This window comes from Colius striatus, chromosome 20 (genome assembly GCF_028858725.1).
Source record: "Colius striatus isolate bColStr4 chromosome 20, bColStr4.1.hap1, whole genome shotgun sequence".
Taxonomy (NCBI): Eukaryota; Metazoa; Chordata; class Aves; order Coliiformes; family Coliidae; genus Colius; species Colius striatus.
In genome coordinates, this window is record NC_084778.1 from 8,276,663 (window position 1) to 8,302,522 (window position 25,860).

At 51.2% G+C, this 25,860-nt stretch overlaps 3 protein-coding genes across 8 annotated transcripts; all 3 read right to left on the reverse strand.

Moving 5' to 3' along the window:
* Positions 1-6,235: 6,235 nt before the first annotated feature.
* On the reverse strand, positions 6,236-11,162 carry LOC104551596 (SBDS ribosome maturation factor). Its single transcript, XM_062012469.1, has 5 exons — positions 10,989-11,162; positions 10,672-10,801; positions 9,820-10,020; positions 9,108-9,272; positions 6,236-8,490 (listed from the first exon to the last, which is right to left on the reverse strand). Exons 1-5 carry the CDS (start codon positions 11,114-11,116, stop codon positions 8,362-8,364), a joined length of 753 nt encoding a protein of 250 aa, XP_061868453.1. The 5' UTR covers positions 11,117-11,162; the 3' UTR covers positions 6,236-8,361.
* Positions 11,163-12,066: 904 nt separating this feature from the next.
* On the reverse strand, positions 12,067-15,184 carry MEIOSIN (meiosis initiator). 6 transcript variants are annotated; one of them, XM_062012331.1, is made up of 9 exons: positions 14,826-15,184; positions 14,540-14,627; positions 14,183-14,258; positions 13,897-13,954; positions 13,613-13,824; positions 13,503-13,534; positions 13,217-13,398; positions 12,610-12,699; positions 12,067-12,489 (listed from the first exon to the last, which is right to left on the reverse strand). In XM_062012331.1, the coding sequence occupies exons 1-9, from the start codon at positions 15,056-15,058 to the stop codon at positions 12,336-12,338; spliced, it is 1,125 nt and encodes a 374-aa protein (XP_061868315.1). In that variant the 5' UTR covers positions 15,059-15,184; the 3' UTR covers positions 12,067-12,335. The 6 variants fall into 6 exon arrangements, with proteins under 6 accessions (XP_061868315.1, XP_061868313.1, XP_061868312.1 ...); XM_062012329.1 differs by having other exon boundaries at positions 13,217-13,419; XM_062012328.1 differs by having other exon boundaries at positions 13,503-13,824.
* A 926-nt stretch (positions 15,185-16,110) lies between these two features.
* On the reverse strand, positions 16,111-24,156 carry KCTD7 (potassium channel tetramerization domain containing 7). Its single transcript, XM_062012597.1, has 4 exons — positions 23,877-24,156; positions 22,277-22,446; positions 20,095-20,273; positions 16,111-18,758 (listed from the first exon to the last, which is right to left on the reverse strand). Exons 1-4 carry the CDS (start codon positions 24,018-24,020, stop codon positions 18,382-18,384), a joined length of 870 nt encoding a protein of 289 aa, XP_061868581.1. The 5' UTR covers positions 24,021-24,156; the 3' UTR covers positions 16,111-18,381.
* Between the last annotated feature and the right edge of the window lie 1,704 nt (positions 24,157-25,860).

Consider the following 25,860-nt stretch of genomic DNA (forward strand, 5'->3'; position numbering starts at 1 on the left):
TGTTGGGCTTCTGAGGTAAAAGGGCTCTCCTGCACTGGTCTCACTGAATGATGTAAACTCGACTTTGGATCTCTGCCAAAAGCCTTGAGGAGTTTTTGGTCAGTGACAGCGAGCCTGAGGACAGGCATTGCTGAGAGAAAGCTAAAAATGATATCCCCAAGAACTAACGAAATGGCCAGGGAAGGACTGACAAAAGCACAAATGGTGTGTATATTGATGTGTTGACTGGGAAAAATACACTGTGATAAATAGGTGTGTGAGACTCTCAAATAAAAGGTATGGGCTGCTTTGCGCCTCTGGCACAGGCTTTGACCAGCCTACTGGATTCTCCAAGTTTACATTTTAATTCTGAAGAAAATGCAGTTTCTGGCTAATTGGATGAACCATGTTTACCAGTGACACAAAGCAGGAAACTCCATGCTCCATCGCAGAAATTACTACAAAGGGATTTATTCTGTATTTGTCAAAACGTTCAAATCCTTTACAAACAGCCCATCTCTTTTTTTCTTCCCCTGCTACAAAGGGTTTCTTTTGTTTGTGAACACCAACCTCGGCTTGGAATGAGGGAAAGAGAATGAGTCTGTAAGGGCAATGTTTCCAGTTGGCAGTGCTAAAGTCATTTCCATGCTGCAATTCAGAAGGCCTGGTATAGTCTGAGAGGTTCATTGCTGTGCTAGGACAATTAATCAGGATGCTATTCCCAGATATTCTTGCAGTTCTTATTAAATCTGGGCCCTCTTCAATGATTAAACTCAGATGATATGAGATATCCCACAGTGTAGGATACTATTACTGAAATTCATCTCATAAATGATGTTCTTAGCCAAATAAAGTCTTTGTGACAGTCTTTCTCCTTTGTGGGCTGACTCTAATTCCTACATGTATTTTGTGTATTGCTTCAGTCAGGTTCACTCAGTCTTAAGAAAGCCCAATCTATCTGTTTAAACACAGAAGGCCATGATGTGCAAGGGCATTTTGTAAACTTATTGTGCTAAGAGACAGTCTCCCACATTGGAATTCAGGCGTGTTGCTGGGAAGTGACACCGTTGTGGACTGTTGTGGATGATATTTCTCTTTCAGGAATGAAAGGTAGGCTTTGTTCACAATTGTCAGTTAAGCCAGCACTAAATGCCCTCACTCAACTTTCAGTACCTGGTGTCAATTCAGGCATGAGTACACTTCTCTGACAGTTCTATTAATAGAGGACCTAATTGCAGCATTGAAGACTGAAAGGTTATATGAAACAACTCTGTTTCTATTACATTCTGTTAATCAGAATCATCTCAAATTGTTCCTCATTAGGTCACTTGCTGGCAGTCATATAAGAGGGGACATTTTCTATGGTCTCCTATGGCTTGTGTATGATTTCCCTTGTAAGGAACATAGGCTGTGGGTTGGGAGAGAAAGGCTACAGTTTAAGCTGGCACAGATTCCTTTGTTCTGGCAGCAGATTCAACCCTAGATTATAGAGGTAATATGTGTTTCATGACAGGAAGCATTGTCTGAAGTGCTCTAACCTCGTGTGCAGCTGCAAGATGTAGAACATGGCTGCTGCTGGAGAGGGCAGGTGTGTGACGAGACACCATCCAGTTTGGTGTTTCCTTACAGCAATAAAGACTGTGTGGAGTCCTGTTGTGAAGGTGAAGCCGTTGTGCCACAGCGCCGTGGGAACTCTTGGCTCACACTTCATGTTGCCTGTCCCTAGACACAACAGTACATGAGCCTATAAAAAAGCATTTCCCTGGCTGGACAAAGTGATCTTCTGTTCTGTTAACATCAGCTTTCTGTATTCTTTATGCACAAGCACCTTATCCTAGTGTTTTCTGAGGTGATGTACATTTCAACACATTCCAGGAAAAGGTCTCAAGATAGGAGAGACTATTTTCTTGTTTCACTGTCCCTGGCATGCAGCCTCTCTGCAGCCATCTGCCATCATTAAATGGAAGGGCAATAAGGACTGAGATTACACTTTCCTGAGACCATTTCTTGTACAATGGCTGTTCAGACCTTACAGCCACTTGCTGTGGTCCTTACTGCATCAATCTTTTCTCTTGGCAAGGGTATCTTATCATAGTCCTTCATCTTGTGGTTACAATAGGAAATCCTCGAACTTTTTCTGTCACTGCATCTTACTTTGCTTGAATATTATGCCTTTCATTCGACTTTCTCCCCTAATTCCTCATTCACAACATAAATCACAGATTACACTAGTAGATAGTTTTTGTTCAGTAGAGTCTTCCAGCTGGATTCACACTGTTAGCAACATCTGCTCCCCTTTGCAGCTTCCTGGCAAAACCAAATGGTGATGGTAAGATGGATGTAGCTCCCTGTAACATGTTCTGCAATGTTCATCTAATTTTGCATGCTGGAGTCAGTGAAGAGACCTTTAAAACAGTAGCAATGGGAGGTATCAGTTTTTAGGGTTAGAGAAAGTGTCTGTTAGGCAAACAGGGATTGTTTATAAGTCCATTATAAAGTTTGCAGCCTTGAGGTTCTTGCAGTTTATATCTAGCAAGCAAGTTGTTTTCTTAACAGTAAAGGCTAAATATTTTTAAGGTCTCATATTCTGCATCCAAATCATCACCAGGAAAAAGCATGAGTTTGTTGAGCTGTGGTGTACACACCTCCCCTCTCACCCTGCTTTAGCTGTGCCTTTGCTAATGTAGTAGTTTGCTTTAAGGAGTCTCTGAGCAAGCCTTGATTGAGTTTGCTTGTAAGCAGTAAAATCCAAGGTACTGCTTCATATTTTGCATGCAAAGGTACCAATTGAACAGTACTGGGGATGTGTATCACAAAGGGAAACGCTCTGAAAATTCCTCAGCACAGTTTTGCTTCGTTAGGTAGGACCTATAAATGAGCAGGGGACTAAACAGGGCTGAGCACATGGCTCTGGCCACAAGTGCTTCCCGGAGATCAAGGCTGTTCCTACATAACAAGTTCAAAAGTTTAACTGTTACTCAAAGTTCTTGGGCTCATGTTTCACTGGGAAGTGGGAGGAGGTGTGAAGAAAGGGGATTTCCTGGAAAAAAAACAGACCAGTGAATCAGTAGCAGAGCAAACAGAGAGAAACCTGGTGCAGAAACTGCTGCAGCTGCTCCGGCACGTCTCTTCAGAACGTGCTTCTGTGCAGAGGATGATGCAAATGTTTCTATTTACTCACATTGTAGGAATGTTGAGCTTCTGCAACCAAGATCAGAGTCTTGCTGGGTTACCACTAATCCTCAACCATCCCCTATACAGGTAAGAATCTCCATTCTTCCAGAAGAGTTTAGTCAGGATGGATGTGTGTGGCAGTCCATGGTGCTAAGATGGCTTGCCCAAGATACCAGAGCAAGCATGTGCTGGAACCAGAAACTGGAGCTGGTCCCAGCTTCTTTTCCCTGATACATGAAACCACAGTGGCTTTAATGTTCAAACCTCAGCATGTATCTGTTTGTCATTCCTTAATAAATCCAGCAGTATTCCACCCAGGTCACTGCCTATGGATAAAGGTTTTGGTTGTGGTATGAAGCGTGGGAAATGGCTGCTTGAACCAGGAGGATAAGTTTATAACTTTAATAACTTAAGTTGTTCAGTGAAGGGTGCCACCTAAACAAAGAATTCTGACGTGACTTTTGAGTAAGATTTCTGGTATGAATCAACCTTGACAGGACTGGTCATGGTAAAACAGTCTCTGCAGCTGCAGGAAATCCTTATGGATTCTGATGGTGAAGTTGACTCAGACTTTTGGCAGGAAAGTGCTGTTGAAGACCTGGGTAAATCAGAATGACCTTGTTCTAATATTTTTTGTATAAGCTTAAGCTATTACTTAGACAGACAGCACTCCCAGATGGGAAAGTGAGCCTTTGCCTAGTTGTTAGGATCAACATAAAATGCCCATCTGAGTGGTGTTCACTTTACACAACAGGGACGTGTTTTCTTTAGAATTGGATTTCTTTCATCATTATTAGTGAGAAAGAAATATGTATCTATTAAAACTTTTGCTTTTGGCTTTTTAAGTAATTAAGTACTAGTTGAGATCTTTTGTTTATTAGATGCTGGACTTCTATTTCTGTCAAGTTATATTTAGATGAGATTCAAGTAGAACGCACAAAAGAATCATTAATGAGAGATGGAAATGTTAGTTCTCCCAACTTACAAGGTACTAAAACTACCACATCCTCCCCTCTCACAATTTGTAGCTAATCAGCCTGCATCAAGATGATTTTGCAGAGTTTGGAAAAGGGAAAACCAAGCTGGCTTCCTTTTTCAGACCCCAGTTTAGTTCTCATCTCTGAATGAACCAGCCATGAAAATGAACTTGTTGAATAAACTGAAATGAAGAATTCACTTTCTTGCTGCACCTGCAGATGAAGCTGGTGGTGTAAAAAGCTGGTTCAGCATCCAACATGCTATTTCTAACCACTTACTCAGTAACACCCACCAGTTTGGTGTTTGGACTTTCTCTGGAGCTTCTGCAGCAAGCCTGGACTGCCTGTGTATTTTGTACTGAGTGATTTCACACTAGTGTAGGCTATCCTAATTTCATATGGTATTTTAAATGCAGCTGGTTCTAAAAGGATGGGAAATACTTCACTTACAATAAAGAATTACATTTATTACATCATTTCACCTTTTAAACTGGTACATTCTTTGCTCACATTTTGCAAAATGTATTTGTTGCTAGCAGTTCCTCAAGCTGTGGCTCACAATGGTTGATTAGGAGCTCTATAAAGTACTCAGCAATAAAGGTAATTGTTTTCTTCCTGGCATCACCTAGAGCTGTAAACTTGCAGTCCTTGGAGATACACTCATATTTATATGGGACACCTTCTAGCACCTTTGCTTAGTACCAAAGGAAAGAAAACAGGTCTGTGTGTCAGGCAGGTGTTTCACGGCAAATCACCACAGAGACTACTGGAGCAATGGATATCATCATAACCTGCACAAGGGCTGTGCATGAATGTGTGCAAGCAACACGACCTCCTCTGGTTAAGTTCAGGTGGCAGATCCCCTGATGTGAATGCAGTTCTACAACAGATGAGGATTAGGGCCCATCTGGGAAACAGGTTGAGATAGTGCAACTACAAACGTTGGGCTGTAGTGTGATCACACCATTCCATACAATGTTTGTCTCTGATGGAAAATGATACTGCCACAACTGTTCTGACATGCACAGGTACTCTGGCAGGGGATTTATTTTCAATAGGAGCCCAAGGGAAACTGGACTTTGAAGCAGATAAGGAGATGCCATGCAGGCCTGCTGTGGAAACAGGCGAGTGCCTGGAAAGCACAAGTGTCACTGACCTGTGGAGTCTGGTCACGGCTCGCTGGGATCTTGCTACAGAGATGGATTTTTCCCACCTGATTATCCTGCTGTGTATGACTGGTTTGATTTTCTGCCAGGACCAAGCCATGCACTGCTTGGAGGAGGAGCAGTAAGGGAAAAGAAGCAGTAGGGTGGGCAGTTCCAAGGAAGGGCAGTTCCTCAGTCTCTGAGGAGAAGCACAGAGTGGAGACCCAGCAGAACTGCTGCCCAGGTGCTTAGAGAGTGCCTAGACAGACAGGACACTCTAGATGAACAATAGCTAAGTGAAACAAGTCAGCTTCCCAAGCACATAAAACTCCCCTGGCTTGGCCTGCTGATACTGGACAACCAATTTCTAGCTGTCACCAAACATGCCTGTTCATCTGAGGAGTCTCAGCTGCATTTGTCAGTTACATGTCAGGTTCAGTAGCCAAAGCAATTTTTGATACCACAGATTCAGAACAGTGTAAGAAAACATGCTGCTGTGTGTGTGTGGCTGGTGCCAAATGCCTGGAATAAACAGGGTCTGACTTGCTGCTACCACAGAAAGATTTAACTGCATGACACAGCTGTGACATCTCCTGCTTAAACAAATCATCAGGAGAACGGAGCTGATAAAGGAGCGAGACACAGAGAGTTACTTTTGATACTGGCACCCCTAGTGTAAGCTCTGGAGGCAAGCACTACCCTTGGTTCTGAGACAGTTCATATCCTCATTGACAGAAATGAACAAATTAGAAAAAAACCCTATTTGGCCATAAAGAAAGGAGCTGTAATCTTGCCTAACAAATGAGAACTTGTATAGTGACATTCTGTCGTGGTTTAGGCCCATCCAGGGACAAAAGACCACAATCAGGCCTAAGTACCAGAGACCTTGGAACTCTCAAAGGACAGGGAGGGCTTAACTGCCACTTCTGGTCCCAGACAAAACAGACCAGGCTACTCAACTTGGGGAAGAAAAGGAAACTTCATTTAATCCACCTCCAACCAAAACATAACAAACAGAAAAAACCCAACACAGAATAGGGCAAATGATGGAAGTGCAACCAGCTCTTTCAGATCACCTTTCCCCCACCCTTCCTCTCTTCCCATGCTCAGAGCCCCGAGCTCAGTGCAGTTGCCTCCTCCCCGCTCAGCACTGTGGGTGCAGGGAATGGGGGTGCAGTCAGTCCTTTCCTGATGGCTCTTGCCGCTTACCTCCCTGCTGGGAAGTGCTCCTTGCCAGTCCTCCCTTGCTGCAGCGGTGTCTCCCACACACTGGGCAGCCCTGCACAGGCTGCTGCAGCCACACTTCATCTTCTCCAGGTTGGGGTCTGAGCTGCTCACTCCCTCTGACCCGGAGTCTCCAGCTCTCACCCTGTCACGGGCTCTCACTTCTTGCCACGGGCTGCAAGGGTGTCTCTGCTCTGGCGTTGCTCCTTCTGTCTCTTCCTGACTGTGTGGTCCTCTCCATCTTGCCCTTCCCTTCCACCTCCTCCACGCATTCCAACATCCCATCCTTAACCAGCACTGGCAGAGGCGATTGGCCCGGCCAGGCCTGAACCCCAGAGCCAGGGGAACGTCCAGGTGCTCTTTACCAGGCCTGCACTGCAGTCCCCTCCCCCTGGTAGCAAGCAAAACAAGCTCCTCACAAAGCCCTGACACCCACAGCAAAGATGGATCATCATGAAGTGTAGCAGGAATTTGTCAGCAGAGTTGTCTGCACACACAGGAAAGCTGTAAGTGGGGAAAAGGACAGGTAAAGGCAGGAAAGCTCTCGGGGGATGGGGTCTGTAAGAGCGGACAGAGCCCAGTCATAAAGTCTTTTAGAAGCCACTGCAGACTTGTACCTAGCAGTGAAAACAGAGTGGATGGATGGATAAGGCCTGTGGCACTGAGGTGAAGCAAAGAGGGTGGATGTGGCAAAGGGAGGGCAGCACCAGTAACAGAGGCAGAGTACTGAGGTGCCACATGAACACCTGGCTCACAAGCTTGGTGCTGCAGACAGAAAATGGCCAGCTAAGTCCAGCACCAGAAAGCTGAAGTGACACCTGGAGGCTTTAATGAAGGGCAAGGGGAATTAAGGGTTTAGAGCTGGTGGTTTGGTGTTTGTGAGGAACATTTTCTGTTTAAACTGTCTTTGGAAAACATAGCATTTGGAAATTCCATTTTAGGAAAGCAGAGCTGAGACTTTGCCATAACAGCTCAAGATCTACCTTTGGCTGTATACACAGAGCAGTAGATGTCAGGAATTGGGAGCAATGTAGGAGGTGCCCCAAAAACTCAAAGGACATTTTGGTTAAGAGGCCTTTAAGCCATCCAGAGTGAGAGTTAAATCCTGACGAGCTGCCCCATGGACCACGTCTCCAGCCTCCAAAAAGCATCACCGTGGCCAAAGACACCTCCTGTACCACTGATAAAAATAACTGGTTTATTTCTCTGTTCATCTATAATATACAAATAGATGATCATTCACTTTTATTAATGTAGCTAAATATATTCTATGAATAAGTTATTTGGAGACTGTTTTTGCTAAGATAGCAAGTACTGTTCTATCCACTGAAAGAAATCTTTAAGCAATACTTTATCAAGCAGCCAATTATGGAAGTTTAAGCCCATTTCCATGCTGCTAAGAGATCAGTCTTTAGACACAATTCACATTGTGCACTTGTTCAGATGTCAAAATGCTTCACTCTCTTCTTAAGGTTCCTCTCCTCACATACAGACCCACCCCTCAGTGACCTACACAATCCTCCACTTGACATTAACAAAAGTCAAAAATGATTAGTCCAACACCCTCAGAGTAAACCAAAGCCAGAGTAACTGAGCAGCCTGTGCCTCATGTCTTAACTCAGTCCTCATTAGTGCAACTCTGACACAAAATGTTCCTACAGGCAACAACATCTGTAAACCAAGCAAGTGTAAAGTGATTAAGGAAACCCACACTGGATGGAAAACTCCCAAAGGATTAGTGTCAGAAAATATCTGCCAGCAAGAGACTGGAAAAAAACTACAAAGGCCCAACAGAAGAGAGAGGCAAACCCCAGTTGTTTCACAGCATATTGTGAGGCAGAACTGCTGCAGAAACATTTTCATCATTCAAGCTTTTCTTCACCCTCCTCCACATCTTTCAGGCTGAGCACCTCCAGCATTCCTCTCCCTTTGGTCTCGCTTCGGATCAGCTCGTCGATCTCTCTGAAGCAGCCTGGGTCGATCAGGCACACCTGAAACGTTCCACATTTCAGCAGCCAAGCAATCATCCATCAACCAGCCCCCTTTCAAAGCCTATCCTTCATTTCCATGAAAGAAAAAATACCCTCTAGTTAGTGAGAGAGGCTGTGCAGAGTTGATAAGGGATTTCTATCAAGGAGCCTTTCCACAGACCCTGCAGGCCTCCTTGTGGCAGCGGGAGGTGCTTGATTCCAAACTGCCTGCAGGAAGGTTTTTACTAATGTCAAAAGTTGCTTTACCACAGGATATTTAAAAACAAACTCAAACCCAACTACTGAAGCTCTGTCAAAACACAGGGCCTGACCCACAAAATAAGTCAGAGCAGCACTGCACATTTGCAGAGGGACTGTGGGTGCTGAAGGATAATCAGTGCTAAGAGAAGTGACACTGTGCTTCCCCTCAGTTTGTAGTGGTGATCAGTGTGACAAAGGCTGCTTTCACCCTGCCACTACCAGGACTGTCTGAAACGAGAACCTACAAACTACACCTCTGCCACAGAATCTCTGGTAAACTTGCACTTCATCCAAACAACTTCCATTTATTAATTCACCTTCTAGGGAAATGGACAGGTGTAACCAAATTAACTCCCCAGGACTGCTTGACTACTTACCATTTCCAACTGTTCATGGAAGTCTTCATTCTCAATAACTTTAATCAGTGGCTTGAGCTTCTCTTTCAGCTTTTTCCCCTCCTTTGCTGGAAGAATAAATCGCAGCCTCATGTGAGCACGTTCAATTTGCATGGTCTCCTTCAGCTGCCTGATCACTTCCAGGGCCTGGAAGGACAGTCAGAAAGAGCATAACACACCTGCTTAAAAACAACCACACCAATCAGCAACCCCAAGCCTTTGCATCAGCTGCAGGTGCATTTCCCAGAACTGACCACTGCACAGAGCTTGCTATTGTGTCACTTTGACAGATTAAGAAGAAACAGTGGAGTTCTTGCTATTTGTGACCACTTCAGATGCTTGTAAGGCCTGTCTGAGATCACCTGCAATAGCAGTTGTACTGCAAAGCAACAGCTGCCCACTTGGCTCAGCTCATTCACTTCCTCAATGCAAGTAAATGATAACTGTGTTATTTCCATGCCAGGCTGCTTCACTGTTACTGCTTCATTTAGTCTCTTTCTTTCTCCCTTCCCTGAACTGCTCAAAACAAAACGGGTGTGAGATTCAGAAGCTGCTTTTCTGCAGCACTGAGCCACCAGCTGGCTGAGCAACGGCTCTGCAGGCTGCAGCTCCCATCCCTCTGCGCCTGCTCATGGAGAAATTACACTCCAAGACAACCCCTGTGAGCAGAAGCTGATCACACAAGAAAAAGAACCTGCTGCTTCGTGCTCTGGTGTGGTTTGACAGAGTAGTGGATATCCTTCATGGCTCTTTCTATCAGGATCACTGTGTAGGGCCTCTTTGTTTCAGGATTCACACACTTGTCTGCCACGATAGTTGCGATGTCTCTGAACATCTGCTCCAGCTGTGTGTGTCGTTCCTTGTCCGATACCTGCAGCTCCCCTTTTGACAAAATCTGTACAGGAAAAGTAACCAGTGAGTAAACATCCCAGCTGAGACTGCAGACTGAAAATGCCAGTAACTGTTAAATCTAGCAACTGCTTGGTTAGATGTGCAGTGAAGAACGGGCAAATGGATCAGGTACAGCACGACAACAGACAACCCTGGAAAGGCTTCAGACTAAAAACCTACTGCAGAAGCATTGAGCTACAAGAGGAGAAGTGTAGAGTGACTTGGATTCCCATCACCTGCAAGCAGCCCACAGTTTGTACCCTGCCATGAAGGACGAAGAAATTACATCTGTTCTTAACACTCAACTGAACTGTGCAAAGCAAACAACTGTACTCTTCCTGCCCCTTAACGGCGCATCTTGGCTGAGAAGCTCCTCAGTGCCCTTTGAGCATCCTTCTGGGTCCACAGAGCTCAGTGTACAGAAGCCCCATGTTACACACAACACTCAGAGCATGTTTCAGCCAGATCCAGGCACATAGTGTCAGGCACATAGTGTCAGACAGCAAGCATCACCTTCCTTTGTACATGTTTCTGCCCAAACAACCCACCCTTTCGCCTGCAGCAGCACTGCGTGCCAGGAAACCCTCCCAGCAGCCAGTACAACACCTTCAGAAAGCCTTCTCCAAGCTTTGATATAGCTGAGTATGGAACCCACCATCTTACAGATCTCCGTTTGGTCGTCCGTCCCAAACGCTCGAACGAGATCTTCCTTCTTTGCCACCTGGCCCTTGGACACGTTCACAAACACCGTGTGCGTCTGCAGCACCTCGTCCAGATCTTTCTCCCTGCCGAGGAAGGGCGGGTTAGAGACGCGGAGCCAGCGACACGGGGAGGCTCGAGCGAGGAGGAGCAAGTGCCGCTGCCAGGGCCCGGATCGGGGCGGCCCGGAACCCTCCCCGGCCGCCCAGAGCAGCGCAGGGGCCCGGCCCGGCCCCCGCGGCTCGTCCCGCTCCCGCCCGGCCCGTCACTCACGCCCCGCTGCGCCATCCCAGGACCTTGTTGCGGTAACAGGCGATCTCGAAGCGCTTCCCGCCGCGCCGCGCCCGCACCACGGCCACGTTGGTGAGGCGGATCTGGTTGGTGGGGGTGAAGATGGACATGGCGGCGGCCGCTGCTCCTGGCGCCGGGCCGCGCCGGGGGGCGGGGCCGCCCTAATCCGCCTCCCCATTGGCTGCCGTCGCCCCCTCGCGGCCCCGCGCCGCCCGCTCATTGGCTGCGGCAGCCCCTTCACCGCCTCCCCATTGGCTGCCGCCGCGCCCTCACGGCCCCGCGCGCTCCGGCAAAAGCCGTCCGGAGGGAAACGGGGCGGCCGGAAAGCGGAGCCGGGGGAGAGCGGCGGCGCGGGGGCTGCGGCCTCCCCGTGGCATTCCCGCAGCCGCGGCCCGTGGTGGAGGAGCGCCGGGCCCTGCCCGAGGCTCTGCAGGCGGCGGCTGAGGCACAGAGCAGGTAGGGCTGGCTACAGACGCCGAGCCGCTCCGAGCCCCGCATCTCCCGGCGGCTGTCAGCGCGCACCGAGCGGCTCCTGTCAAAACGACCCTTTCGGCTGGCGCTGCCGCGGCAGGTGACGGACAGGCAATGGCTTTCCCCCGGCAGAGGACACAGAGCTGACAGCAGCTGTACTGCTGTGGGGCACGGAGCCTGGGGACGGCACACACGACAGCAGGAAGCGCCCCCCCAAAATACGCCCCGGGGAGGGGGAGGCGGGAGTCCTTGTGAGAGCCGGGGGTGGGTGGTGGGGGCCAGTAGGAAGCTGGGGGTGGTCAGGGGGGACAGCGAGAGCCCAGATGCCTGGGTCCTTTGGGGTGGGGGAGTCCTGCCCACTGGGGACATTTGCAAGGGAGACAGAGGGGTCTCAGACACCGGGTGCCTTTGGGGAGAAGCAGGTGAACCCTCAGTCCCCGAATCCCTGCAGGCACCTGCTGCTCAAGAAGTGAGAGAGGGCCTAGATACTGCCCCAATCCCCTGCCGGTAGTAAAAGGCTCTGCTGAAGCCATTGGCCTGGTTGGGGACACCAGTGACAGGGACACGGGGACACACATGCACGAGGAGGGACACAGACACAGAAAGAGTTTTATTGCCCAACTCAGTGAGTGCTCATCGGGGATGGCCACTGGCCCAGGGGGCCTCAGGTGTCCCCAGCAAGCCCCAGCTGTTCCCAGAGATGCCTATTCCCCTCCAGAGCAGGCCTGGCACTCCTCACCCCAACCGCTTATTCAGCTTGGAGCTAAACTCATGAGGAACGGAGCTGATCCCAGGGTGGGGATGGGGACAGGGATGGAGGGAGGACGGAAACAGGGCTGGAGACAGGAGGAGGAAACATCAGGGTTTCAGAGAGTGATGCCTAAGCTCGGCAGCTCGAGCGGCCAGCAGCAGCCAGGAGGGCAGGGGAGGGTCAGTGTCCCCGTCCCCATCCCTGTCCTTGTCCAGCCGCACCACCCGGTCCTGCTGACGGCTGAAGCGCCGGGCCTGCAGGCTGCAGGGCAGAGGGGACGCTGTGGGGGACCCCACACCCAGGAGAGGGGAAGCCTGGCTGTGCCAGGGGACACCCAGGCATCCCAGCGCCCAGTACGAACCAGCATGTACCAGTATTTACCAGTATGGGCGCTGCTCCTCGGGGCTGAGGCTGCGCCAGAGCTGCGCCAGCTCGCATGTGGCCGCGATGGAGGTCAGCCCCGGGTGGGTGCTGGCACCAGCACCAGGAGGGTCAGTGCCTTGGGACACCCCCCTCTGCTGTCCCCCTGTCCCCTCACAGAGCTCACATCCCCTCTGCTACTCTCCTGTCCCCTCACAGAGCTCATGTCCCCTCTGCTACTCTCCTGTCCCCTCACAGAGCTCATGTCCCCTCACAGAGCTCACATACCCTCTGCTGTCCCTGTGTCCCCTCACAGAGCTCACATCCCCTCTGCTGTCCCCATGTCCCCTCACAGAGCTCACATCCCCTCTGCTGTCCCCACCCTCCTGAGACACCCCCATGTCCTCCCTGGGGTCCCTGTGTCTCCCCTGGGGTCTGCATGTCCTCATGTCCTCCTCCTCCTGGGGTTCTCACGTTGTCCCCATGTCCCTCTCCTCTCTGGGGTCTCCAGGTCCTCCCATGTCCCCAGTCCCCGCTGTCCCTGGGCTCCCCATATCCCCAGAGGCCCCTGGGGACACCACGCCCCCCCTGCTGTCCCCACTCCCCTCCGACTGTCCTCACTCCCCACCTCATGTAGGGTCTGCGGTTGAGACGACAGAACATGATGAACCCATTCACACATTTCTTCTTGGGGCAGGGGGAGCCAGCCTCTCCTCGCCTCCGGCGTCGCTTCCCTGTCCCTGCTGGGACCGGCCTGGGGGTCACCCGGCTGCCACTGGCCACCGGCTCCTGCTGTGCCACTGCTGGGGCCTGTGGGGACAGTTGTGTCCCCTGGGAGTGACACTGGGGGTGTGATATTGGAGGGGGGGAAGGGGACAGCGGGGAGCTATCGCTGTGGAGGTAACAGTCCCCACCTGTGTGCCGAGGTAGACGTCTGGGAAGAGATCTGGAGGACAGCGACACTGAGCAGACAGACAGACAGACAGACACACGCTGGTCACCTCCCCAGCTCCCCCAAACTCACCTCGAATCACCCCTTCAGGGGGCCCCGGGGGGGTTGGTGAGGCCAGCAGGGAAGGGCTGAGCCCCAGCAGCCCCTTCTGTCGTGGGGTTGGGGACAGGGGGACCACCTCGTCCCAGCCCACTGTCTCCCAGTACAGCTTGGTAGGGCAGAGCCAGGGGTCACCAGTCCCCTTCACCTCCCCCTCCTCTTCCTTGTAGAACACCAGCCGCTGCCTGGGAGGGAGGAAGAGGGGGTGAAAGAGGGGTCAACATTTAGGGGTGCCCCCCTCCCCACCTGTCACCTACCTGCATGTGGCTCTAGTGCTCTGTCTCTCCTCTGCAGTGTCACTGTCACCAGACTGGCCTGAAGGAAGGATGTTACTGTCAGGGTATCCCCAGTTGGTGGGGGATCCCCTGACCGAGCAGAGGGAGGTGAATGGGGGGATGGAGGACTTGAAGGAGAGGCAAAGAAAGTGAGTCAGGGCATTGACTGGGTGGAGGATCCCAGAAGGGGTCTCAGAACTAAAGGTGGGGGATCAGAGAGGGAATCCTTGAATGACAGGGGGAGGTCCCAGGCGGATGTCCCCTTTACCTGACATCAGCTGGGTGATGCTCAGCGTCTTCTGCAGGTACAGGATGTAACCCAGGACGTTTGCCAGTATCTGTATCTGGTGGGGGGAAGTCCGGGAGGGTGTAAGGGAGCAGGGGAGTGCAGCCCCCCAGCCCCTCTGATCTCCCAAATGGCACCCTGCCCCACGACCCTCTCAGCAACATGTCCTCCGCTAGACCTCTCCTAGATTCCAGCGCCCGTTGTCTGCTCCCCCTGGCACCCACACACTCCCCACCCCATCTCTCTCCCAACACCCTGCCCCAGCCAGGGTGTCCCAGCGCCCCCTCAGCACGGTGTCGCGCCCCAGCCCTCCGCTGCCGCGTCCCAGGCCGCCCGTACCTCGGTGTGGGGCGCTCCCCCATCGCGGGGCCACGGCACCATCCGCTCCAGGTCCAGCAGCAGCGAGCGCCAGTCCCGGCGCGGGGGCCTGGGGGGACAGCGCAGGACGGGGAGGACACGGAAGGGGGGGACACGGGGGGGCACCGGGGGTGTTACACGGGTGGCGCCGGGGAGGGCACGGAGGGGCCGGCGTGGGGCCAGCCGGGCGCGCCGCGGGGCGGCTGCGGGGGGCAGCGTGTGCGACACACGCGCGGCAGGACGCGGCGACCCCCCACCATCCCCTCACCGGCGGCTGAGGGGCGGCTCCGCGCTCCCGGTGCGGTCCCTCGGCTGCCACATCTGCGGGGGATTAAACGCCAGGGTCAGACAGCGGCAGGGGCGGCTCCGGCCCGCGGGCAGCCCGCGCGCGGGGGGCAGCGCAGGCCCCGGGGGGGGCCCGGCCCGGCGGGGGCGCGTCACGGCGGCCCCAGGCCCACGGGGCGCTCCGGGCCAGGGACGGGTCCCGCGGCGAAAGGGCATCCCGGGCCTGGCAGGGCGGCAGCCCACGGGTCAAGGAGCGGGGGCTCGGAGGCGGTGAGCGGGCCCAGGGCGGGCACCTGCGCTGCGGGGCTGGCGGGGCCTGGCGGGACCCCGGCGCTCGGCCGGCCCCGCGCCCGCGGGAGGGGCGGCGCCAACGCGGGACCCGGGGCGGGGCGAGCAGCGAGCGGGACACCGCAGCGACTGGCACCTGAAGCAGCTCTCATGGGCGCTCCTACCATCCTGGGTCCTACCCCGTGACATTCTGCCCAGCAGCGCTCGGAAGAGGCCAAAGTCAGGTCAGCTGGAGGCCAGGGTCACAATCCTGCTGGGGCCCTGCTTGTTCCACACAGGACCTTGAACTCCACCCTCTCATGGTCACTGCAGCCGAGGAGGCAGAGATGTGAGGCACCTGGGTCAGCTCTTCCCTCAGTGCCAGTGAGGACAGTCCCTGCGGGAGCTCACTGCACAACTCCCTCTGTCCCACTTTCCCAGCTGCAAGTGCCGCCCGTGCCGAGTGTGCAGGGTACGTTTGCACGGTGCCCTCGCGGGGAGCAGCGAGCAGCCGCCTCCCTCAGCTCCAGACTTCACAGGGAAACTGAACTACAGCGAACCAGCCTCGCTGGCTTCCACACCCATACTTCAGAACAACCTGGCTCCAAACAGATCAGGGCCTGGCAAAGCTGCTGGTGAGAACAGTTTAAAATAGCAACAGCCTCTGAGACTGCTGGAATTCTGACAACCAGTCCAGTAAGGGCCAGGCTATCAGCTTGTGCCAGTCAGAACCGTTCTTAGGTTTTGACTTCAGCCTCCAAGGACTTGTGCTAACCAGACTCAGCCCTTGTGACTGCTTCCTTTCCCTGCTGAAGCCATGGGCATCCGTGGAGACTGCAACTGGATCAACAAGGGTTTGAGGGTTTATTTTCTGCCAAACTACTTTGTCCTTTTCATGCAACAGAGCCCGAAGCAGGACTCTGAGGAGCAGCATTTGCACTTGGTGGTGGCTCTCCTCTGGGAGACCCAGAGGACAAAAGCTTCAGTCAGGATGCAACTGATACAGACAGGTTTTTGTTTCAGCTTTTTGGTTAAAAACCCCCAAAATATCAGTATGTACATGTTAAGGAACAGCAAAGGTGAATGAAAAGTGAATTTTGTCATTACAGCATCTCTAGAATAACAGCAGAAAACTTCTTCGAGCCAAACCAAACCCCACACTGTTCAATCAGACTGAGCTCCACTGCTGCAAGCAGGGCTGAAACCCAGACCAGAGTTCTGGCCCGTGCCAATGTGCACATGGGAAGTGGCAAAACCCATCAGATAAGCCAATAATAAACAAACCAATGCTGAAAATCCCGAATTTCAATGTCTGAAGCATAGCAGCAGCCAAAACTCAGCTTTATGATTTTAAGCCATTGCATTAGAAATCATGGTTTGCAGTTTAAGATTCCTTAAAAAACCAAACCAAAATAATAACAAAATGAAGCCAGTAGAGCAGTAAAGAAAGTGTGGAAACTTCATCTCAGCCGAGGGAAACGTCACCAGCCTCAGTTTGCCTTTTAATTTTGGCTTGTTGAACAGAGGTACAAAACTTGGAACACAAAGGCCAATATTTAAGAAAACAATTCAAATGAACTTATGATCTAAATGCCCATCATTTCCTCCTCCTCTCCACTTCAAAATTTAAGCTCTGGACCTGGCACTTGGCACTTGACAACAACCCTCTGTAGGCAAACATTTGATGAGCTCCCACTAGAGCTATACGCTCCCACCTCAGAGACACAACTCACTAACAAATCCCACATCAAAGGCATCAAAGCATGACAATGCAAATAACTTGCCAAGATCATAAAGTTCTTAGAATTATTCAAAACATCAAAAAACGTGAGAACTGAGAATCTTCATCATTGTAATTAACACAGTCCTCCAGTGTTTTGGTCAACAGCTTGGCCAAGCAGTATTCTTGGATTAACTAATCCAGTGGAATGCAAAACACAAACATTTACTTTCCTCTCTCTTCAAGATTATTTTGAGGCCACTTCTAGTGGGGTCTCTTAGAAAAACACTTGAGTTTTCTGTACCTGACAGACCAGTCATATCTTCAGATGTTTAGATCTGAACTTCCAGTTTTGCTCATGGAGCAATTCCCCTTTGGGATGTGGTTACTGGTGTCAGAAGTGCAACAATCACCTGAGAAGAACGTGATTCTGCAGTAGCTGCCTCTTTCAGGGGGGGAAAGAAATTTCCTGCCAGACACACTGGGTTATCAGTAGAGAAACACCTGAACATGAAGACTGGCTTTTTTTTCCCCTGATACTACAGCAGGAAGAGTCAACAGGAATGCTAAAAATGAAGTGTCATTGTCTGAGGAAGGCGAGGTGAAGGAAGGACAGGTCTAGTATCATCACTTGACTCTAGAACAAAAGTTTAATATCACAGACTGTAAAAAGAGTCAGTAATAAAATGATATACATTAAATATTCCTCTTACTTCTGCTAACAGGAACATGTACATAGAGGGTTTGCTCATTTACCAAAAGACCTCTGTAAATGACCTGACTCTACTCTACAGAGCTTCTTTTGTTTGTAGATACTGTAAACATTTAGAATTTCTAAGGCTAAAAACAGGCACAAGTCTCCCATGACCAGTTATTATTCCCAAAAGCATTATGGAACATATTCCAAATCTGCTTTTTGTAACAATGAAAATAACTGAAACATGATAACATCATTCATGATGCAGACTTCATTAAAACAGGAATCCATCGGAACTGGGACAACGATTAAGAACATAGAGGGAATACTCTTTTTCTGTTATCATCTATTACATCACAATTACGTTTCCAGACTCTCTGTGATGGGTGTTGCTCAATTGTATAGGGTGGTAGGTGTAAAACAGAGGCTGAACCGTTCCTAGGTGGGTAAAACTCAACGGCAGTAGGTGAGCACCGCGGCTTTGGAACACCACGGGTGGGATCAGCACACACCCACTCTGCTGACCCCGACCCCGCAGCCACGGGCTAGGGGACACCCTCCAAAAGATGTTAAGACACTCCTCTCTAATTTCCATGAGGTGATTTTGCTTTGTGCCTTGTTAAGGTACCTGAGCCAACCGTCCGTCTCGTTTCGGGCTGGTCGTTGGGTTCCAGAGGGCTCTGTGTCCCTTTTTGCTGAGCAGCTCCGCGTGGGCCAGCACCGCAGCAGACAGCTCCCAGTGTCTGTCACAGCAGTGCTGCACTTCCAGAGACACGATGCAGAAACATCAACAGCAGTTGTCATCTCGAAGTCCTTCTATGCCCTGCACACCTGCACCATTCCAGCCAGGACGACTCACCACCAAGTGATCTTGAACTCGTAGATGGGGCGCTTGCAGTAGTAGTGGTTGACCAGGTGCTTGTCGCACACGCCGATGCACTGGTGGTCCACAGTGATGCCTCTGGCAGACAGGTCTGACACGATGCAGTGCAGGAGGTCGTACACGTCAGCCACGGCCTCCCAGGGGCCGAAAGACACGTCGACTTCGCAGTGGTGTTCAAACAGCTTTGTCTCGCTCTCGCTCCTCTCGAAGCGTAAGGAGTTGAAGTGGGGGCACTCGTAGGGAGTGATGGGCATCTCCTCTTTGAAGACACACACCTTCAGTTTAGCGAATCTCGCTTTTCTCTGCATAGCTCTGAGCTTTGCTATTTCGATTATCCGTTCCAGATGGTCTAAAAAACAAAAACCCAACGGGCTGAAAACAGCAATGAAGCACCTAAGTAAGAGAAAACAAACGCACCCTGAGTGAGTCTGCAGATGACACCAAGCTGGGTGGAAGTGTCCATCTGCCTGAGGGTAGGGAAGCTTTACACAGAGACCTAGATAGGCTGGGTGCCTGGGCCAAGGTCAGTTCTATGAGTTTCAACAAAGCAAACTACTGGGTCCTGCACTGGGGCCACAACAACCCCCAGCAGTGCTACAGGCTTGGGGAGCAGTGGCTGGAAAGCTGCCAGGCACAGAGGGACATGGAAGTGTTGGCTGACAGCAGCTGAACATGAGCCAGCAGCGTGCCCAGGTGGCCAAGAAGGCCAATGGCATCCTGGGCTGGATCAGGAACAGTGTTGTCAGCAGGAGAAGGGAGGTGATCATTGCCCTGTACTTGGCTTTGGTGAGGCCACACTTCCAATATTGTGTCCAGTTTTGGGCCCCTCTCTACAAAAAGGACATGGAGGTGCTGGAGAGGATCCAGAGGCTGGGCTACCAAGCTAGGAAGAGATTTGGAGCACGTCCCATCTGAGGAATGGCTGAGGGATCTGGGGCTGTTTAGCCTGGAGAAAAGAAGGCTCAGGAGAGACGTTATTGCTCTCTACAACTACCTGAAAGGAAGCTGCAGTGAGGCAGGGGTCAGTCTGTTCTCCCCAGTAACAAGCCATAGAAAAGAGGAAACAGCCTCAAGTTGCACCAGGGGAGGTTCAGGCTGGATGTGAGGAGGAATTTCTTTGCTGGCAGGACTGTCAGGCTGCCCAGGGAGGTGCTGGAGTCACCGTCCCTGGAGCGGTTTCAGAGTTGGGTGGATGTTGCACTGGTGGTTGGTAGGGCTGGGACAAAGGCTGCATTCCATGAGCTTAAAGGTCTCTTCCAGCTGAAATGATTCTATGATTCATTTATTTCACATCAAACACATGACTGCAGAGCTTAATGAGGTATTCCTGACATAGCAGCAACGGGAAGGTGCATATAGCTAGATATCTAGTAATGAATTAGTCTCAGCTGTCTTGTGACCTTGGTGTCCTCACTAGATGCCTAGTTCCAGGTCCTAACAGAACAAATGCAGAGGCAGATAAACCTTCTCATTGAAAAACTCTCACATGTCATGGCCTACATCTTGCTCCCATTTAAGACAGCATAAAAACCCACATCCTCAGATGCAGCAGGAGCAAATCTAACATGGAGACATCTAAAGAGCATGAAAGGCACATGATAAACATCTCAACTACAGTGGAATTAGTCTGAATGCACTGTGGAATCACACTACATGCAGCAGTCAGTACTGCTCTACTGATTTACCTTTGTAATATGGCATTAGGCCCAGGAAAGCCTGTCGCACTTTTTCTCCTTTGAGAGGCTGGACATCCTCCAGATGGTCTAGCAATGGTCCTATGGAATAATACTGAGCCTCCTTGTAAACTGGCCTCACTCTTTCCCTCGGTGGCAGGTCACCAGATCGTAGAAAGTTAAGTATGTCTCTAAAAAAAGGACCAAAAAATTAATTAAGCAACATGTTTCTGCCAAAATGGTTGTGTATGAAAAAGGAAACACTGGGTGGTAATTGTTTATTCCATTGAGACAGCAGCTCTCCTGCTTGGCTGGCAACTGCAGTAAGAGTCAGTCAAATTTCCTACAAAGGTTTTTGAGAGCATTGGACAGGTTCAAGTTTCCAAGTCATCCCTTCACACTGTTCATGTCAAAACTCATCCAAGAAAATACCATCATGTTTTAAACAAAAGACTCAAGGTGGAGCAACCACTTAAAACTGGAGAGGACAAGGTATTTCATGGGAAAGAGAGTGTAGCTGCCTCTTTTTGAGTTTATATCTGTGAGGAAATAATCTTTGCATTTTCCTGGAAAGCCATGTGCAGGGACATTTCATTCCACCCAGAACCAGCACTCGAGTTGAATGCACAGGAGCTTTTCTCAGCAGGGAATCGGGGCCATATGCACTTGTAGGATATCATCATCGTGATAACAAAAGAACCTTCCCTTGTAGTTCTGACACACTGTTAAGCTACAGGATTTTTTTTATCAGGGAAAGAAATTACTTTATCAGCATTAACCAACAAAACTATTATTGACTGAATCAAATAAACAAGCCTCACTGCAGCCTTCAGCAGACTCTCAACAAATCCAGCCCGTGCTAATTCGGCTCTGTGCTGCAGCTGGATTTTCAGTTCAGATTGGTAATGTCACACGTGGCTTTCCAACAAAGCAGCAGGCACTTCCAGCTGCCAGAGGCAGAGGAACCATTGTTTTCCAATAAACATAGTGGCTTTATCTCTTTCTGTCTCAGATTATAGCACAATCCAAACGTGCTTTGAAAATAATCCCATCCTTTTCCATTAAAGGAGATTAAGGAAATGTCTATAAAGTAAGAACAAGAAATGCAAGTCTGATGGGAGCAACTGAGGGAGCTGAGGGTGTTCAGCCTGGGGAAGAGGAGGCTGAGGGGAGACAGCAGCACTCTCTGACACTCCCTGACAGGGAATTGTAGTGAGGTGAGGGTCAGTCTCTTCCCTGCAGTATGAAATGACAGGACAAGAGGAAACAGCCTCAGGTTGCACCAGGGGAGGTTTAGATTGGACATTAGGAAGAACATTTTCACTGAGAGGATTATTAAGCATTGGAACTGGCTGCCCAGGAAGCTGGGGGAGTGCCCAGCCCTGGAGGGATCCTAAAGCTGTGGAGCTGAGGGCCAGGAGTCAGTGCTGGGCTGGGCAGGGTGAGGAGAGGGCTGGGACTGGAGGAGCTTCAAGGGCTTTTCCAACCAAAGTAATTCTATGAAATTGAAAAGAGTGCTTTGGGCAAAGACCTTCACCCATGAAAATTAACCCATTAATCACCTTTGCTAACCCACTCACACCAATCAAACAGAGCAGCAGTAGTTTAACTAAAAACAAACCAAAAGCTGAACACGTAAAGGAGGAATCCCAGACGTGATGGAATATGGCAGCACCAGCAAAAACAACTATAAAAAATGATTCTTTGAGACTTGTGCTTTAACACCAGTTACATTATATCCCATTTAAACACTGAAAACTTCATGCTTTAACTGTTTAAGACACCTAGGTGCATTCCTTCCAACCCCTGTATCACATTTTAAACGAGCTTCCTATGAAAAGCAATGCTGAATATATTCTTTTTTAAAGCATCAAACCAGCCTGAAGCTTTGAAAGGGGACAGAGGAGACAAGGTACAAATTCAACACATGACTTGTTTTTCTTTTCCTGTTGTAAAACTTAAGCCCTTAAGAAAAAAAAACCCAAACAGTTTTTTCACTGCAGTTTATTCTTCTCTTGAGATGCCTGAAGGTGTGGGTGCCAGCCAGCCACCTTCACCTACTACACAAACAGAGCTTCACTAAAAGAAACATCTAAGTTACGAGAAGAAAAAGAAGTTACAACTTAGTTTGCTTTAAAAATCATTTTCTTCATTAACAACTTTGACAGTCTGCCACTGAGGACACTGTACGTACCCAAAGTAGGTTCCGTCTCTGTCAATAAAGTATCTGCCTTCAGCATCTGTTGGGATGTAGTGTCTCCCACTGAACATTGCTGCCAACATTGTGTCCTCGTAACGCCTCAGCGTTGACAGCCTTGTTGTGAAATACATACCACCCACGTTTAGTGGGACGACTTCTGGAAACTGCAAAAGCAACCACATGGTCAGAAACGACCCTCTGGCCCTTTGCAGACGTTGAGGCCAAAGGGTTACAGCTTCTACAAGACACAGCACATAAGCTTTGCTACTGTGACATAACTAGGTCCCACAGAAGCTTCTTCTCTGGCATGTTACCCCAAAAGAGTGATGCTTGGGGATTAACAACCTGAGAGCTTCATCTGGCTTCTGGAGTAACCAGTGAATGCTTTCTTTTTGGTTGGCAATCTAAACCAGAAGTAATTACTTCACTTGAATACCAGATACTCGCTAAAAGCATAAATACCTTCTCTTGGCTCTTTGGGGGAAAGAAAAAGCATGACAAAAAACCCTCCCCACCCTTACAACACCTGTACCCACGTACACACACACAACATGGGTAGGAGAACTCGGGCTAGCCCTGGGACTTGTACTCTATTGCTGCTCCACTGGATCCTTTATACAATACTGTACTGAGAAACCCCAGTGCTTCTGTATTTATGTTAGGTTTACAGTGGGCCTAAAATCTTAATATCAGGCCTTAAAACGCTTTGGTACAAGAACAAATCCTTAGCTATGTTTGCCAAGTCCAAAGATGGAGGGAAATCCTGAGTAATGCAGCCAAGCTCTTGAGGTTTTAAAGATTCAAGAAGGTGAACTTTATTCAATCCTTTAGCTTATAATGGAACCTGAAATCCACAGCCATAAATACTGCAGGAAAGAAGCCCCGAATCCTTTGGCACTCAAGCACTACATGCTGCAAAAGCTGGACCTGATCAGATCACAGAATCATTTTGGTTGGAAAAGCCCTTTAAGCTCCTGCAGTCCCAGCCCTCTCCTCACCCTGCCCAGCCCAGCACTAACCCCTGGCCCTCAGCACCTCAGCTCCAGGGCTTTGGGATCCCTCCAGGGCTGGGCACTCCCCCAGCTCCCTGGGCAGCCTGGCACAGGGGCTGACACCCCTCTCACGGAAACAGTTCTGCCTCAGCTCCAATCTCAATCTCTCCTGGATCAACTTGAGGCCGTTTCCTCTTATCACTTGTTACTTGGGAGCAGAGACCGACCCCCAGCTCCCTGCAGCCTCCTGTCAGGGAGTGTCAGAGAGTGCTCCTGTCTGCCCTCAGCCTCCTCTTCTCCAGGCTCAACACCCCCATTCCCTCAGCCCCTCCCTAGCCCCTTGTGCTCCAGCCCCTTCCCCAGCTCTGTGCCCGGCTCTGGCCACGCTGCAGCCCCTCAGTGTCCCTGTGGCAGTGAGTGAGGGGCCCAGCACTGACACAGCCCTGGAGCTGCAGCCTCCCCAGGGCCCAGCACAGGGGACAATCCCTGCCCTGCTCCTGCTGCCACCCCACTGCTGATCCCAGCCAGGCTGCCCTTGGCCTTGCTGGCCAGCCAGGCCTGCCGCCGGCTCCTCTTCAGGGGCAGCCCCGGCGGTGTCTCACCTGCTGAGGCCGCAGCGGCAGCGCCGGCCCCGCCTGGGTGGCGGTGGGAGTGGCCGGCTCCTGAAAGTCATCCTCTGCCTCCGAGCTCGACATGGCATCATCCGGGTCCGCGCTCGCCCTGCTTTGCCCCGTGACTACCACCATCCCTCTGGCTGCGGCGCGCAGGTCTGCGGGGCGGGCGGCCGTGGCAGAGCTGGACGGGGGTCCGGGCCCGCGTCAGGCGGCGCGCTCCCCGCGGGCTGCGGAGCAGGTGCCGGGCGGCACGGCACGGAACGGCGCGGCGCGGAAGGGCACGTCTCGGCACACAGCGCCGCGGCTCAGCGCGCAGCGGGCACGGGCGCGGAGGGAGACGCCGCGGTGCGCCGCCCCGAGGCCGGGCCGGCCGTGGCGGGACAGCGCGGCGCCCATTGGCTGCGGCGCGCGAGCGGGGCGCGCGGCGTCATCCGCCGGGGGAAGAGCAGTTGCCGCCCCCCGCCCTGCCCGCTGCACCGGCCGCCCCTGGGCCCCCCGCCCTGCCCGCTGCACCGGCCGCCCCTGGGCCCCCCGCCCTGCCCGCTGCACCGGCCGCCCCTGGGCCCCCCGCCCTGCCCGCTGCCGCCCCTGGGCCCCCCGCCCTGTCCGCTGCACCGGCCGGCCCGACACCGCCCCGCACGGCCTTGGCGCCGGGGGCGCAGCCACCCGACCTACGCCCGCCGCCGCCACACCGCTGGCCTGCAGGCCTCGCCCCCAGCCGTGCAGCGGGAGCCGGCGGCTCGCCGGGATGAGCACGCCATCACCGCGGGCCTGGCGGGGTTGGGGAGGTCCAGCCGTACCCGTCTTTGATAACCCCGCGGTTAACGCCGCGTAGCCGGGCCCGCCGCTGCCCGCGGGGGAAGGGTCTCTCCGCCTTTGGCAGGGGCTTGTTAAGGCAGTCACGGTGTGTGTGTGCCGAGGCCCGCGCTGCCAGGACAGCCTGCAGCACAGATGGTTATCGGGATAGTACAGTCTTAATACTAGTTCTAACTGCAAAGCATCAGCACATCTGGACCTAGGTGGGCTGTTTTAATCTGTCTCCTGTGATCTCTGTATCTGCTGGCAGAGGCTCTGCCCAGGCCCCTGTCCCTGTCAGGTCCTGCTCCCGAGTTGCCACAGAACATCAAAAGAGAAGGAATGTTGGCACAGCTGCCTCTGCTACACTTACTGATTGACTAAATGGCTATTTTGTAAAGGTCAAAATCAACAAGCGGAAATGACATCAAATTTTAATAGCCATGATTAATTATTCTGCCTCGCTCATTGTGCTAATACGGCCACATCATCTGCCTGGCTGTTGGGCTCAGCTCCTGAAGGAAACACTGGGAGTTCATACTAAACCCAGGCAGAACCGGGATGCTCTAAGCAGATACTGCTTAAAGAGCTGATGGGATCCAAACCTCCACATTCTGTCAGGGCAGGCACAACCTCCTTTCACCGGCATCCAGAGATGAATCCAAGATCCTGTTTAACACACTAACAAACCAGGACAAGTAGGTACCACAAAGGCTGACTTTTGAAACTGCTGCTTGTTCAGAGATCTGTGTCAGCACAAGACAGGCATTTCATCTCTCTACAGTTCTAAACACAGACTTGCACTTCATCCTTTCTCCACCACAGTACATAGTGTGGGCCAAGAAACAAGGACAGAAGGGTTTCTCAACACCCACAACCTAGGAACAATCTTTGTCTTGAAACAAAAGTGATTCTGACATCATTAATTGCCCAAACAAGCCAGCCATGCCTCACAGATAAGAACATAATAATCAAGGATTATTTTGGTAGGGGCTCCTTTAAGGAGGTAAACAGATGATCATCAAGAAACAGCTTGCCTAAGCTCAGTTTATAAATGGTGTGGTCAGAATGCAGTGTGTTTACTGTGCATTTACTCTTTATGATGCTGTTACCTCACACCAGTGCTTCCACTGCTCTGTTTCCAGGTCTCTCAAGACCAGGCAAAAGAACTCAACAC

Excerpts from the sequence above, each read along its gene's own strand:
- LOC104551596 (XM_062012469.1), bottom strand. The coding sequence starts at position 11,116 with ATGTCCATCTTCACCCCCACCAACCAGATCCGCCTCACCAACGTGGCC. Across the intron at positions 10,021-10,671 it reads AAACGGAGATCTGTAAGATG|ATTTTGTCAAAAGGGGAGCT; the intron begins GTGGGTTCCATA and ends TTTCCTGTACAG. Across the intron at positions 8,491-9,107 it reads TCCATGAACAGTTGGAAATG|GTGTGCCTGATCGACCCAGG; the intron begins GTAAGTAGTCAA and ends GGAACGTTTCAG.
- MEIOSIN (XM_062012327.1), bottom strand. The coding sequence starts at position 15,058 with ATGCCCTTTCGCCGCGGGACCCGTCCCTGGCCCGGAGCGCCCCGTGGG. Across the intron at positions 14,259-14,539 it reads GGGGAGCGCCCCACACCGAG|ATACAGATACTGGCAAACGT; the intron begins GTACGGGCGGCC and ends TCCCCCCACCAG. Across the intron at positions 13,420-13,502 it reads ACGTCTACCTCGGCACACAG|GGGACACAACTGTCCCCACA; the intron begins GTGGGGACTGTT and ends TGTCACTCCCAG.
- KCTD7 (XM_062012597.1), bottom strand. The coding sequence starts at position 24,020 with ATGGTGGTAGTCACGGGGCAAAGCAGGGCGAGCGCGGACCCGGATGAT. Across the intron at positions 22,447-23,876 it reads TGCCGCTGCGGCCTCAGCAG|TTTCCAGAAGTCGTCCCACT; the intron begins GTGAGACACCGC and ends TTGCTTTTGCAG. Across the intron at positions 18,759-20,094 it reads CCTAATGCCATATTACAAAG|ACCATCTGGAACGGATAATC; the intron begins GTAAATCAGTAG and ends TTTGTTTTTTAG.